The sequence below is a fragment of the Galleria mellonella genome, unplaced genomic scaffold, assembly GCF_026898425.1.
Source record: "Galleria mellonella isolate WM207_F2 unplaced genomic scaffold, CSIRO_AGI_GalMel_v1 utg257, whole genome shotgun sequence".
Taxonomy (NCBI): Eukaryota; Metazoa; Arthropoda; class Insecta; order Lepidoptera; family Pyralidae; genus Galleria; species Galleria mellonella.
The window spans coordinates 714,404-729,864 of record NW_026442054.1 but is presented as its reverse complement, the minus strand read 5'-3'; the positions used below and the strand labels follow the sequence as shown (position 1 = coordinate 729,864).

At 35.9% G+C, this 15,461-nt stretch overlaps 1 protein-coding gene across 1 annotated transcript in view; it reads left to right on the top strand.

The window, feature by feature from the left end:
- Positions 1-1,457: 1,457 nt before the first annotated feature.
- LOC113517951 (dystrophin-like) overlaps positions 1,458-15,461 on the top strand; it is a gene marked incomplete at its 5' end in the record, with an annotated part of 154,547 nt that continues 140,543 nt past the window's right edge. Inside the window, one exon of the mRNA XM_052894960.1 lies at positions 1,458-1,901. Within this exon, the coding sequence (XP_052750920.1) occupies positions 1,458-1,901 (444 nt within the window). The remainder of the gene's footprint in view (positions 1,902-15,461) is intronic.

Below are 15,461 nucleotides of genomic sequence, written 5' to 3'. Positions count from 1 at the left end.
ATAAATGGGATTATTTGTCAAGATGTTTGGATGTTTGTTACCCAATTATCCTTAAACGAGTGATTAAAATGTGGTACATACATCGACAAATTTTTAACTTGATCAAAGAATCGTGAGTTACAATTCGTAGATTAGATATGCCATCAATTAGTTTATGTGAAATTTTTGTAATAGTGAAAATTCCCTATGCATTCTGGAATCTAAATCTTGGCCGAGAAAATAACTGTAAAAAATTTTAAACCAGTACTTCTACCTGACTATAGTCAGGCATCTATGATGAATTGTCCTTTCCATAAATTTTGAAGCGATGGTATTATGAATCCACTATCAAGTAGGCTTACGAGTATTTTGCCCAACAAATACCTCCTCCAATTGAAAAGTAGATTTTTCCCTTCATCGAACGCCCTCCTTAATTTTGGCGATTTCATCCTAATTGCTGATTTTCTAATTAATCACAAGAGAGTTATTTGATTAATAGGCCTCCAATGCCGAGTTGTGAAGGCAGGGGGGCGAGAACCGGAGGGGGGAGGGGGAGGAGACGATGATTTAGGCATTTCAGTGAAAGACTCCGCTTTCCTTTCAACCGTGCTTCTAATTAATAAGTAGAGTATCAAGTTATAAAAGTTCGCCTGTTTTGTTGCTTATTTTTGTCGAAGTATTGCGGTTTTATTTTAAAGAAAGCCTCTTTTTGTCGTGTAAGCGGTTTTTACTTTTGAAGTTTTCGGGGCTTGTAGGGTTGGACATAGAATAATACTCTGACACTTTATTACTTGTAGTATGTATATAATATATTCCAAACTTTATAATATAAATAATTTTTGACTCAGGGTTCTGTGGTATCAATTCTATTACAATTTATAATATATGATAATATAGCTTCCTACAGGTGAAAAAATGTTTAAAATCGGTTGAGTAATTTTTGAGTTTATACGTTTAAAATTTTAATGAACCTGAATAGAACGTAGCTAACTATAAAGTACACAAATATTATAATACGTAATATAGATACCTAAAATACCTTATAACCAGTAACTCATCCGGAGTGCTATAAGCGTCTCACTTGTCGTTGATGTGCTTAGGCATCACCACTTTACATCATCATCAGTCAGATTATCAGTTTCTATAGCATTCACAATAATATAAATGACAATCACCTGACTACTAGTTGTTCGTTATATTTCCTTACGAGCTTCAGATATATTTAATACTGTTGTAATGAATGCCTTATATGAAATTTATTTGGTTTTAAAAACTTCCTTAGAACCAGTTTGCTGTTCGTTAAAAAGTATTGATTTAGACGTTTGCTATTATTCCGTATATCCATTGACACATCTCTAGCAATGACCCCGGAAAACATCAAGCAAATCACAATAAAAATGATTACAGTCATAAATGCAGCCCAGAAAATACGACGAAAAGTATACAAAAACAATTACACAAATGCGAATGAGGACTAACTGAAAAGAACTCTAAAGAAATCACGAGTGATCTCAAAATGGAGATGGAGGCCGGCAGTTGATACGAGGAGTAACGAAGAGTGGAAGCTGAGAAGGACCCCACCGGGCCTCAGGCCTCAGGAATCCTCAGGCACATGGCCGGGCCGCCCCCGCAGTAGACATGCGGGGGCGGGTATCAAAATCTCGGGCCTAAAACAGTCCACATTTGGATCAACAGGCCACTGGGAATGGGAGAGGTTTCTCACCAAAGGCCTCTGCTACGGTTGCGGAGGTGATTGGGACTTTAAAGGTGCTTTGAAAGTTAACATAGACAATTCGGAATATACGGGTTATAGGTATTATTATAAAAAGCCAGGCTTTAGAATAAAATCGAGGTCCTGCGAAGATGCGAGGTTCATTCATATCAACTTCGTGTTGTTGGCTGAAGTCAAGCATTTCGAGAAGGTGAGTATTTTTGAAAATGTTTTAATGTTATTATAAATATATTTCATTCCCTAAATGAGCGATTTCGTTTCTGAAGGCATATGAATTAGATAGATGTTTTGCAGATACCCCACAATGAAAATATTTCCGTTTATAATTTAGACATTTTGCTTTGCAACGAGCAGTTTAGTTGAATAATAACTATCGTGAGTCAAACTGTATCATAGTTATTTACGTCGTCAATACTCACGACAGCATTGAATTGATTTGTTTTTTATTGATTTTTTAACATACTATTATGATTTTATTATTATTAATCGAATGATATAATTGAATAAATATTTTTTTTTTTGTTCTTATTCCGTTACGTTATAGATTAATAATTAACTATGAATGCGGATACATAATTAATTTCTTATAGCAAAAGTAATTAAATTTAATCCTTTAATTATGTGAATAAATCAGAAAGGGAGGGTTAAATTAATATTGTCATAGGAAATAAGAATTGGATTAAACGGTGACTCACGGAAATTTCTTTTATCTCGTATAATAAAAATTTATTGATGGTCCCCGTATAATATTGCTAGAGAGATATTTGAACTGTATGTGGCTGTGTGAATGGTAACGCATGAGGGGTACCACTGTTTGTTATGTGTTGTCCATGGTTTTCTTCATAAGTATAGGTGACGGTCACCATATTTCGTCTGACATACCGTTGGCTTATTTGCTATTTTATATTTATTATTATTAATATATCAACGAATAATTATCCACTGCTGAACATAGGCCCAAAAGAGGAGTTTTGCGAGTAGTTGCCACGCTTGGCAGGAGGATTGGCAACCGTAGTTAGGCTTTTAGTATTTTAAGAAAAACGCTGCCGCCCATACCTCCACCAAAAACTTCCTTAATCACCTCTTACAAGGGGTTACCACCCAGGGGAAAGGAAAGGGTGGCCTATTCTATGCCGGGACCACACGGCATATTCTATATTGCTTTACTATTACGTGTACTTATTACGTGTTCTATCCAGATATAATTCTAGTTTGTAGGTTTTGCTGTTTGATTTGTTAGCTAGAGTGCTTTGAATTCTCATGTGATCCCAACTCGGATCTTACATCCTTACTGATGTCACAGCTTATATGATACTGTATTTACTATATTTTTGTATATATTTGTATATATATACATACACGAAAGTTTTTGTGAGAATGTTTGTTACTCTGTCACGCAAAAACTATACAACGGATTTATATGAAACACGTATAGGTTATGTCTTTACTTAACATGACATATATACTTTAAATATTGATTTACGCAAGCGAAGCAGCGGGACACGGCTATATATAAAACAATCTGCGTCACCCCTATATTACAGATTGCAAAGCATGGTCCTACGTGGTCCAACCTATATACTTTATCACATGATTTACGCTGCCGTGTGACCGCCTACCTTCACGATAACAGCTAATTGGTATGCCGCTTCACATACACCCACACGATTTATACAAAAGTGTACATTTTACAAAGTGTCAAGTTGTAATTTTTTTATGTTTTTTTTATTTCCTTATCATACTAGCTGTTTACTGAGACCCAAATAGTGAGATAAATTATGTTTTATGGAAATTAAAATATCCCTAAGGGGAACAAATATTTCTAGAATCAGTCTGTACCTTTGGATGTAACCTTACCTACATGGAGAGAAGGGATTGTTAGTAATGTGGAATACCAGTCCCATTGATAGCAATATGTCCTATCAGATCATCCCCCCCCCGTGGTCCCCCTGGAAATTACCGTGCTGAATTCCAGGTATATCTATTACAATGGGCTAACTGACCTGCTTAGGGGGAAAGGGATTGTTAGCAATGGAGTTTGACTGCCCCATTGCTAGCAATATGCCCTATTAGGTTGGCCTCCAGGTGGTTCCCCCTGGAAACCTTCGTGAACAATTCTTGTTGAATTCGTCACGATGGGCCAACTGACCTGCTTTGTCCTCACCTATCATCCTTCACTGATGCCCCGCCAGCGTACCCCGATAGCACAGGCGGTTTACCAATTCATTATCACCCAAAAAAACCCTTCCTACTTCGAATCAGTCAAGCGTTGTCCAATTCATCACTTAATGGTACTTAAAGCAAACGACCCCAAGTAAACACCCATTGAAATCACATCTCGAGTCAAAGTATCCCCAAATCTTTGTTGACTAATTGCTGATCCGTAAATTTACTTTTATGTTAAGATAGATTTTATACAAAAGTCATTTGCTTGGGTACCTCTGTCCCATTCGTGTTTCAAGCGTAAAGCGTGTTTGCATGGCTGTGTTTCGGTTTGAAGGGTGAGATATGGCGTGAATTTACAGGGTACAGAGGAATAACATCTGAGTTCTCAGGAATGACAACGCATTGGGGGGGTATCATGGACGAAACAGTGTACTCTGTTATGTCCATGATACTGTTTATGTCTATAGGCGACGGTTACCACTTTCCATCAGGTAAGCCGTCAGCTTGTTTGCCATTCTAAGATGTATAAAAAAAAGATTCAAGAGTGTTTTCGCTATCATACGGAACCCTAATAAAAAAGATGATGACATAGCAACCCTGCGAGCGATGAATTAAGCGGATTAGTGGCGAACGGAACTCGCCGTAATGTTATTAGGGTTGGCACCGTTGCACGCGACTGGAAATTTTAATCAATTGTTAACTACTCATACTTCACACCATACTCGTCGTCTAATGAATTGAGTGTACAGGGTGTGGCAAAAAGAAGAAAGAAGAATTAGATCAGTCAAAATTTAATTCCAGTGATTCTATAAAAAAAAATTCGAATAAAAAATGAAATAAGGTTTATTAAGAAGGCAATCTTATAATTTCACATTACACTTTTCCTGCATATTAATAACAGAAATACATATGTGTCAAGACTCTTTGGTACTCAGTTCTCTCTGCCTATCCCATAACAGACTCAGCATGAATATTATTTCGATATTATTTTTAAACTATCATTTTTTTATGCAACTTAGAATGGCAAACAAGCTGACGCTCCACATTATGGATATACTGTTTCGTCCATGATACTCCCCATGCGTTGCCATACCTGAGGATTCATGTGTTATTTCCCTATACCCTATAAATTCACTGCCATATCCCATCCTTCAAACCGAAACACAGCCATGCAAACATAACTGCTTTACGGTAGAAACACGAATGGGACAGAGGTGCCGAAGCAAACGAATTTTGTACAAAGTCTCCCTTTGGTAAACTTCCTAAAACCTGCTTGTTGCGAATCAAAATGTATTTAAAAATATATTTTGGTCACAATTTACATGCACAATAATGAGTTACTTGAATCACAAACGTGCGTGACATTCAATCATGCATGGGCTTTTAAATGACCATGTTATTTTAGACATAGTACATTTAATAAATACACATAAAACTTTGTTAAAATTATTTTATTTAATAGAGAAATTGTTAAGTTTCCTGCGGATTCTTCTCAACAGATAACAAAATCCTGAATCCAGCAGTAAAATAATAAAAGATGATTTAAAAGAGCTTGTAATTTAATGTAATTAAGTCTATTTTAATAAAAATGATTTGAATTTAATTACAATTTGTGTGGGAGAAAACCACGGGATTTTATTAGTGACAGTAGTTTGAGAGAACATAACGAGCCGCTTGCAATAATAAAAATGCCGTAATCCATCAAAATAATGTAAACAAAATTCAAATTCTATTAAAATAAAGCAAATACAAATTCGTTATCAGCAAAAAAGCAACAGTATTCATCATGGACAAAAAGTTGTGTTTAAAACATTTGAAATTTTCCAAATGTCTGATGGCCCGAGGTTGATATTGCTGGCGGTGCGGTGGGGCGGCTGAATTGAGCGAATTAGACGCGACCGCAACTCTCGCGATAATGTCGTTACGGTGTACCGCCGCTGTGGGGCGTGACGATCAATTTGTTCTGTCGTCAAATTAACTAACGTACAGTCTGTTACGTACGCGCGCACATACATGATGCTCTGGGATGGTTCTGGTAACTTTTTATGCAACTTAGTACAGCATTTTGACGGCTCACCTGATGAAAAATGATATTTTCAGGGTATATATTTTACTAGAGTTGTCTTATATATACAGAGTTTACAAGTACTAAATCTGTTAATCAAAAATTTTCAAATAAAACCCAAATTTCTTCAAGCTCCTTTTTCACTTTTGTTTAAAAATTTCTCCAAAAATTTAATTGTTCTAAAGTTTTGCATATAAAAAAATATTTACCCAAGATTGCGGAAAAAATACCCAATCTGGCAACACTGTCGTTAGATTACTAGAGCAGAGGAGTATCTACAAGTACCCATTCTCGAGTATGACAGAGAAGGTTGTCATAATTACAATCCAATTAGAATTTTGTACAGTATGAAATGAGCCTACCTACTAATGTCTCCAATTCTAAAACAGAGTTGTGCTCATGGCAATCTGTTTCAAACTGTACATGAAATAACCAGTTTTATCTGGTTACCTCCACCCAGAATTAGTATAATCCGGATAAACAACGTCACGTACCGAGCCGGTTGAACGTGACCGGCTGACGTCAGTCTGTAAGTGCAATCCCAGCCGTTGCATTCAAAACAGAATGTAGAAATTAAGCAAATGCCGATATCAGTGGCAATATTATCTACAAATTATCTTCTGCCCGCAACTTTGTATGCCTGGATTTCCCACCAATGACATACATCACTTTTAGATGGCGTATCAAAATACAAATTAACCCAAATTTTAGCTTAAACCTTCAGAACTTACCTTACCTTACTCCTTACCCAATCCCCTACTTGTCAACCTCCTACCACTCTGGTAAGAGATTGACAAATAGCCTCGTCAGATTCCTTTGTGCATAATTAAGACGAGAACCACCCTCACATAAATAATACAATAGTCGTACTACTATTATGTTCTTCACATCAGTCGTTAATTGTCCACTGCTTAACTTTAGTTTAGTTACCACGTTTGGCAGGCGGGTTGGCAATCGCAGTTAAAATTTGGTGATATTTTAAGAGAGACACTGCTGTTCGTCTTTCAACCATTTTCTTATTCGTCTTAAGACATCCACAAGAAAGAAAGGGACCTTCTCTCAACCCACAATGGACTACCCATTGTGGGTCGAGACCACACGGCGATTATTTGTTTTATAGTACTACAATGAAAATACGAAATTGCATAGACCTGGTTGTTCACTATTCGAAAAGAAGAGAAATAAATGAAGTGAAATTGTTAAAAAATAGGTATCGAGTAGTTGGCTCGTTATCGCAGGTGTTCCGACCGAGTGTATCCGGGTAAATCCTACAAGCCGGTTACGCGGCCGGGATTACCGGCGCGATCCGGTTGTGCATTTCTTTGGAGCTTGATTTATTCACTTCGCGAATTCTAGATTTTATATACTGTAGAGTGGAATGTGTTCGCTTTTATATTTATTATTAACATACAATTATCATCGTCCTCATCATCACACCAGCCTTTAAATGTCCACTGTTCAACATAAGCCTTCTCCTTGGGGGGTTTTGCCAGTAGTTGCTATGCATGGTAGGCAGATTGGCAACCGCAGTCAGGCTTTGGAGATGTTTTAAGAGGGACGCTGCTGCACATCCCTCGCTCTCCCTTAGTCGCCTCTTACGACACCCACGGGAAAGGAAGGGGTGGTCTATTCTATGCCGGGATTAGACGGGTCACAGTTATTATACTTAATATTTTTAGAGTTCCGTAACCAAATCGCTAAAATAAAATTCTTATAATTCTCCTCTCAAATAAATGCTAAAGTTGAGGATGTTCGTTATTCTTTCACACAAAAAGTACCGAACAAATTCGAAATTTGGTACATGGTTTTTTTCTAAGGAGAAAAATATTCTGAACTCTTGGTTAAATAAAAAAATACTAATATATATTTTAAAATTGAATTTAAAAGAAACCGATTTCAATCTAGACAAAGCCAGTTATTTTTTTAAAATAAGTGGTTTAAAAATAAACTACAAAACCGATTTTGTTAACATTTATATACAGCCAATATGAAAGTATATTCTTTTATGTATGTCGGTTGAAAATAGTTTAAGTTTATGAAAACAATAGTATTTTACATTATATTCTAAGCTGGCTGAGTTTGACGGGAAATCTATCCCGTTACATTACGAAGTTACAGTAATAGTCCCTATAATGTAAAATTCAAAAACGCTCTCATCAAATTTTACTAAATCTAGCGAGCAAAACAACGCACCATTGTGTTTCCCAACTAATCCTACTATTATATTTGTCATCAAAATGACAAAATATGATTAACCCGCCAAAAAGTGTCCGCCATTTTGTATTAACCGCGCCTGTACCGGTGTAATCCGGTTTATTACCAATTTCGGTCACGGTACAATCCTTCCCTTGCCGCGGCTAATCCCTCATGTTAATTTTCAACTCCTTAACGTGTTACCATTCTGTCACGTTGACCGGACTTTGTGTTGAATTTACATAATTTTATCGGGACATGTGACATCTTGGAATTTCAATGTGTGTGACGTAGATCATATACGTCTAGATGGGGCATCTAGTATTGAAAAAGTCCCAAAAAAGTCAGCCAAAAGTTAACTGACTTTTTGGGATTTGGCTGAGTTTTCTATACTGGATGTTTGAATGTTCAATCTTTTATAAAACTGTACGAAAGTCTAAACTTATATATCAGTTTATACTATAATGATGGCAAACAAGCATACAGTTCATCTGATGATGACTGCTATGCTCATTGGAAATCATAATAAAACATTTTTGAAATACTTAATACATCATATATTTATATAATACTTATTGATATATATATATATATATATATATATATATATATATATATATATATATATATATATATATGTTTATATATATGTTTGCATATTATGGGAATGAATTTACGTTAACATCTTGGTCCTCAGGAATAGCAATGCATGGAGGGAGCTCCATTCATGTTTGTATCATGAAAACAACGTAGATTGTTTCCAATGTATTTCACATACTTAGTTTATAAATAAATAATACTTTAGTAGTTTCTTTTAATAGAGGAAATCATTGATATAAAAATATAGTGGATTTTGGTGGATACCAGTTTCTATCAGTTAGACCGTCAGCTTGTTTGTCTAAGTTGCATTAAAAAACCTATAAATAAACAAAAGTCGGTTTCTATGATAAAAATCACCACTTATAAGAAGTAACACAATGATTGAAGCGCGCTATTCTGAAACAAAAATTATCTGTTATTGTCTAAGCATTTGTGGAGGGGCACTCTATCTAGATAGTGTTGTTCCATGAACACGCGAAACTCGACAACTTTGCATTTATTTGCGCAAGTTTGGTGATAAGGCACGTTCTTTACACAAATAAGGTCCGAGGTTAGATTTTAACTCAGTTAATAGGCAAAGGAAACATTGTATAAAACTGTAGAAGCCTTAATTTAGCCTATATTCTCTTAATATTTTAAAAGTATGAATATATATCTATCTTATTACTTTGCTATCATCCGTTAACTGTCCACTGCTGAAGATAAACCTTCCCCTATTGAGAGAGTTTGCCAGTAGTTGTCACGCTTAGCAGGTGAGTTGGCAACCACAGTTAGACTTTGGTGATATCGTAAGAAGGATGTCACTACACCCTTGACCATTAAATTTCCTTAGTTGTCCCATGTTTTTTTTTTAATGGGTGAAAATGGTATAGTAACCCCTCCTGCGCTAACGGGATACGCTGGCGGAGCACCAGTGAAGGGTGATTGATGAGAATGAAAACAGGCCAGTTAGCCCATCATGATGAATTCATCAGGAATTAACTATGATAGTTTCCAGGGGGAATTGTAAGGAAGTCGACCTGGTTGGGTATATTGCTAGCAATGAGATTCTCAGTTTCCATTACTATTAACCTTTTCCCCCTTGTCCCATATGTTGCCCACGGGAAAGGAAGGGATGGCCTATTCTATGCTGTGATCATACGGGACTTTACTTACTTAACTACAGATGTTGATAATAAGGCATGTATGCTTGGTATAATAAAATGTGCCTTAGCACTCAGTTATTCTGCTTACCCTTTAAAGAACTGCTCGATGAATCGCCAATTACAATGATATTTTCATGGTTTTTCCAAGAGACTACTACTTGGGGTTCTTCAAAAAAGAGGTAAAGAGCTTTCTTCGGGGTCGGCAACGCGCATGTATGCCTTTAGTATTACAGGCGTTTGTAGACTAACGTGACCGCTTTCCATCAATCGGGCCGCATGCTTGTTTGCCACCTCAGTGGTATAAAAAAAAATGAATGAATGAATGAGTATACTTTATTTGCATTATACAATATAGGGGAAAAAACAAGACAATAAATAAATATAACGATACAATTGTATAAGTTTCAGCTTTACTAATGGACTAATTGTTGTACAAGTTATAATAGTGCTTTATAATTAAAAAAGCATCTTTTGCAGATTAAAAATATATAAAAATTATATACATATATACACACATATATACACAATCGCATACATATACATATCAATCAAACAAAATAAAAAAATATTATGAAAGAGAAAATATTGTCTAATTTCAGCTTTACTAATGCGGTATTTCACGAGGCGCAGCTGCTAGGACAGCAAACATATTATACGAAAACTCACATTTTTTTTATATATGTATACAGTTTTTGTAAAACACACTAAGAGCTTTCCTGGGTTTCATTTGAGTTTACTTAGAGTTAATAACACTGGCCGCATCGCGCCGTGGTATACTTGCGGATTTGCTGAGCGTTTATACTTATATGCAGACAAAATGTATATTGCTTCTTCAGTTATTCTAGCGTTGTAATTTGCCATAGTTCTTTTTAGGGATCCGTTTTTTTACAATACAGGGGTAAACGAGTATGCGTGTCACCTGATGGTAAGTGACTACCGCCGCCCATAATCACCCACAACACCAGCGGCATTGCAGATGTGCTGCCGGCTTTTTATAAAGGAATATGCTCTTTTCTTGAAGGTTATGTTGTCGTATCGGTTCGGAAATACTGCTGCTGGAAATTGATTCCAGAGTGGTTGCGCGTGGAAGAAAGTGCCTTCAAAGGAAAAACGGAATCCTTAAAAGATCAATTCGATGTCCGTCTGTCCATCTGTCCGTCTGTCAAGATCCCTTTTCTTAGAAACGCGTGGAGGTATCAAGTTGAAATTAATATTATATATTTAGGGTTGCAATCTCTTAAGTCAGTGAAAAAATCAAGCTTCTAAATCAAAGCAATCAAAAGATACGGCTGTTTATGTTCCATTTATATCGCATATTTTGACATTCGCGAAGGGAATTAAATACTATAAGGTACTTCCCGTTGACCCAGACTCATCATTTTTATTTTTTTAGGAGGGAAAGCATAAGATTGAAAATTATTCTTAATAACTATTTATTTATATTACTCATTTATGTGAACATTGCGTCTAAGCATCTTCTGGTAAATTAGCAAAATGCTAGGTATATTTTTTGCCTTACCACGAGCGACTGGACTAATAGTCGCGATCGTCCAGTCAATTGCGATTTCTTGTTGGCAACTCTTCTACTATCAACTGTCTTTTTTATATCTTTGAGCTGAAAATTATAGGAACCCGCAGTAAATATACAAAATAACGGAAATAAAGCAGCAATGTTATGGCTAAATTATGATGTGATACCGCAATACAGGAGGCTATAAGCTTCCGAGTTAAGGAAGGCCGTATCAATTTAATACAGGCCCAGGGTTAACGCGCACCTGTGATCGTCCATAGAGTAACTGTTTAATTCAACAGAGGTGCACTTTGAACATCACAATATTGATATAGAGATTCTGGCTTTGCATAAATGTGTTGATTTATTTCAAATCTTTCGTTTCCAATTCAAGATTTTTATTATTTTTTTTATTTTCTTAACATTATTTGCGTCTATCTCTTCGTTTGGAAAATTGACTGTAAGATATTGGAGTATATGTACTCGTATTTTAATGTTTCAGTTTGATAAGTTTAGGAAACAGTTTATATATTTACTCTTTATTACACCATTCAACGAATAATAAGTTTTTGAAGGTCGTCGCTTGTTAAAGAGATTATAGTAAACAAGTTCGATGAAATATACACTCCTCGCAAAAATTAAGGGAACATAAAAATTTTTGAAATTTTTGGGTGATTTTCAACAGGCTGTATTTCAGTGAAAAATAATCGTACAGGAAATTTAAAAAAAGGGTTTTGAAGCTTGAAAACTCTAGTTTTCAGATTTTTTGTTAAAAAAATTTTTTGAGCTCCGGTTTTCATGCAATTCTTAAACAAAGCTGAAAATATTTTTTTTCTAAATTTTCTAGGTTTCGTTTTTCACTCTATGGGCATGGAAAAATTTTTTCGAGCTACTCCATTGTATAGGTCCCTTAGCGTGTTTATTCAGCTTCAAAAATCGCTTTGGATGGCTCAATTACGACCATTTGTCTCCGAGATATCGAACTTTGAATGCAAAAGCATCCTTTTCCATTCAACTGCTAATATCTCTGGAACTACTGGTCGCACAGCAAGCGGGCGCCGAGTTTCTTTATCTGCATAAAATTTTCTAGATTTTTTTCGATTTTTTTTTAATAATGAATTTTTAAAAAACAAAAAATTGAGTAAAAAGTGAAAAACAAATGAAATTATTGATTTTTGAATGGATTAGGGTGAGTTTAAGGGACAAAAATCTTGTTCCCTTATTTTTTCCAAAATTTCAATCAATTGGTCCGGGAAAAACCGTTGAACCGATCGCTCCAGGGATTTAGGGGGTTCTTTAAGGAACAATAGACTGTAAAATTTTCCTCAAACCTTAGCTTTCCCGCCCATATTAGCGAAAATACAGCCAAGTAACCAAAAAAGGAGAAAAAGTCACTTTTTTCCACTTTTTTCAATTCAATGTTAGAGGTGGAAAAAAATTTTTCTTCACTAACTCTTGACTGTGCTTAATTGGAAATTTTATGCAGATAAAGAAACTCGGCGCCCGCTTGCTGTGCGACCAGTAGTTCCAGAGATATTAGCAGTTGAATGGAAAAGGATGCTTTTGCATTCAAAGTTCGATATCTCGGAGACAAATGGTCGTAATTGAGCCATCCAAAGCGATTTTTGAAGCTGAATAAACACGCTAAGAGACCTATACAATGGAGTAGCTCGAAAAAAATTTTCCATGCCCATAGAGTGAAAAACGAAACCTAGAAAATTTAGAAAAAAATTATTTTCAGCTTTGTTTAAGAATTGCATGGAAACCGGAGCTCAAAATATTTTTTTACCAAAAAATCTGAAAACTAGAGTTTTCAAGCTTCAAAACCCTTTTTTTAAATTTCCTGTACGATTATTTTTCACTGAAATACAGCCTGTTGAAAATCACCCAAAATTTTTAAAAATTTTTATGTTCCCTTAATTTTTGCGAGGAGTGTATACCTGTAGTCCTAAAGTCTAACAATTTTTGAAAAATGCTAAACACACATGATTTAGCTGGAAATTGTTTTAACAAAAAAAAACTGCATTCAAATATGTATAAGTTGAAATGATTAATCGAATTGAAGGTTTTAAACTGCTTGCTTATATGCTGTCCTCTCAGATGCATAAGATATATAGGCATTGACAATACAAACAATTATAAATGCTCACACTTCTAATTTGTTCTTTGCCTAAATCGACCTGGATAAAAGTATCCCGGTAAATCTGCTACATAATAAATCTCTTTAAAAGACCATCTTGGACAGGATAAGATAAATTATCCAACGTACTATAATGGAACGTTGTTTTTACAATGTGTGTATGAAACAATGTGATTCTTAGTAGATTACTTGCATGGGTTTTTCTCCATGATCCTAATAGTGGCTTGGGTAGTGGGATAGTTTACCTTGTGAATGCTCTTAAAATAAAGTCAATTGTAGGAATACACGTCGTTTTTAGATGTATCTCTATTTTGACCTTATTTCCTTGTACGTAAACGAGTTATTTAGACTGTGCCTCTATACAGAATTTTCTATTTAACTCGAAACGCCAAAGAAGTTGTAGTTGCAGAAGTAATTCTTGTAATAGTTATTGATTCTCGTCATCTATATGTGTGAACAGGCTCTGGACGTCAAACTACACGTGACCTCCTCAGTCATTACCATCCCCGAGACCTGAAGTGTTATATCTCCGTACCCTGTGATGTGACAGTGGGCTTTTAGATTATTTGTAAATCCCAAAACATGTTCTTGTAACTGCACAATCTCGGTAATTATTAATATCTTATGTCTGGTGGGAAGGGATTATTACTAATGCGGACTACCAGCCTCATTACTAGCAGTATATCCTGTCGGGTAGACCTCCACGTTGTCTACTGGAAACTATGCTGAAGTTCTTTTCATTCTCTCCTATCATCTTTCACTAATGCCCCGCAAGCGTATACAACGCAGGTGGGCTTACCATTCCATTATCATCCATAAAAAAAAAAAGTCTTATTTTTTTATTTCATTGAAAAGTTTCTTTCTTTTATTTACTTGTCTTCTATGAATAGTATCTGGTAAGTGCATTACGTGTAAATAATGAACATCGATTTAGTTTAACATATCACCTCAATTAACGCATCCTTTATGTGGTTAACCTTGTTTGAACCAAAAACCGGTGGCGTGATACATTAATTCAATTTTGTAAAAATTACTCGAAATGATATAATGGAGCACTATTTGTGGTTTCATTGTTAATCTTTTAACTTATACAAAATTTTCAAATAATAGCATTTACAAGTAAATGTCTTATAAATGTCTTTCAATGTTCCGCATCGAGACAGGGTACCCAGGATACTGGCAGTATTACTTGTTTACTTTGCTAAACTTATCTTTTTTTTATACAACTTAGAATGGCAAACAAGCTGACGGCTCACCTGATGGAAAGTGGTAACCGTCGCCTATAGACATGAGCAGGACCATGGACATAACAGAGTATACAGTTTCGTCCATAATACCCCCCATGCGTTGCCATTCCTGAGGACTCGGGTGTTATTCCTCTATACCCAGTAAATTCACGCCATATCCCACCCTTCAAACCGAAACATAGTCATGCAAACACAACTACTTCACGGTTAAAACACGAATGGGACAGAGTTACCCAACAATCGACTTTTGTACAAAGTAACTCTCTGGTAATTTTCTGGTATCTTTTGCGCAAAATAGCTATCAGCTCTTTCGTCACTAGTAACGACGATGAATCCGTGTACTCCCGGCAGAGAATAGGCCACCCCTTCCTTTCCCGTGGGTGTCGTAAGAGGCGATTAAGGGAGGGCGAGGGATGGGCAGCAGCATCCCTCTTAAAACATCCCAAAGCCTAACTGTGGTTGCCAATCCGCCTGCTAAAAGTGTCAACTATTGGCAAACCCCCCCAAGGGGGAGGCTTATGTTCAGCAGTGGACTATTAAAGGTTGATACGATGACGATGATTATGAATCGAAGATAAGGTGCGCTGCGATCGTCCGATAAAAATGGCTCAATTTAATGACAGCAATTTTTTGGACTCAAGAATACTCTTCTGTTAGCTTTCACAAGTTTTTTGATAAATGAAA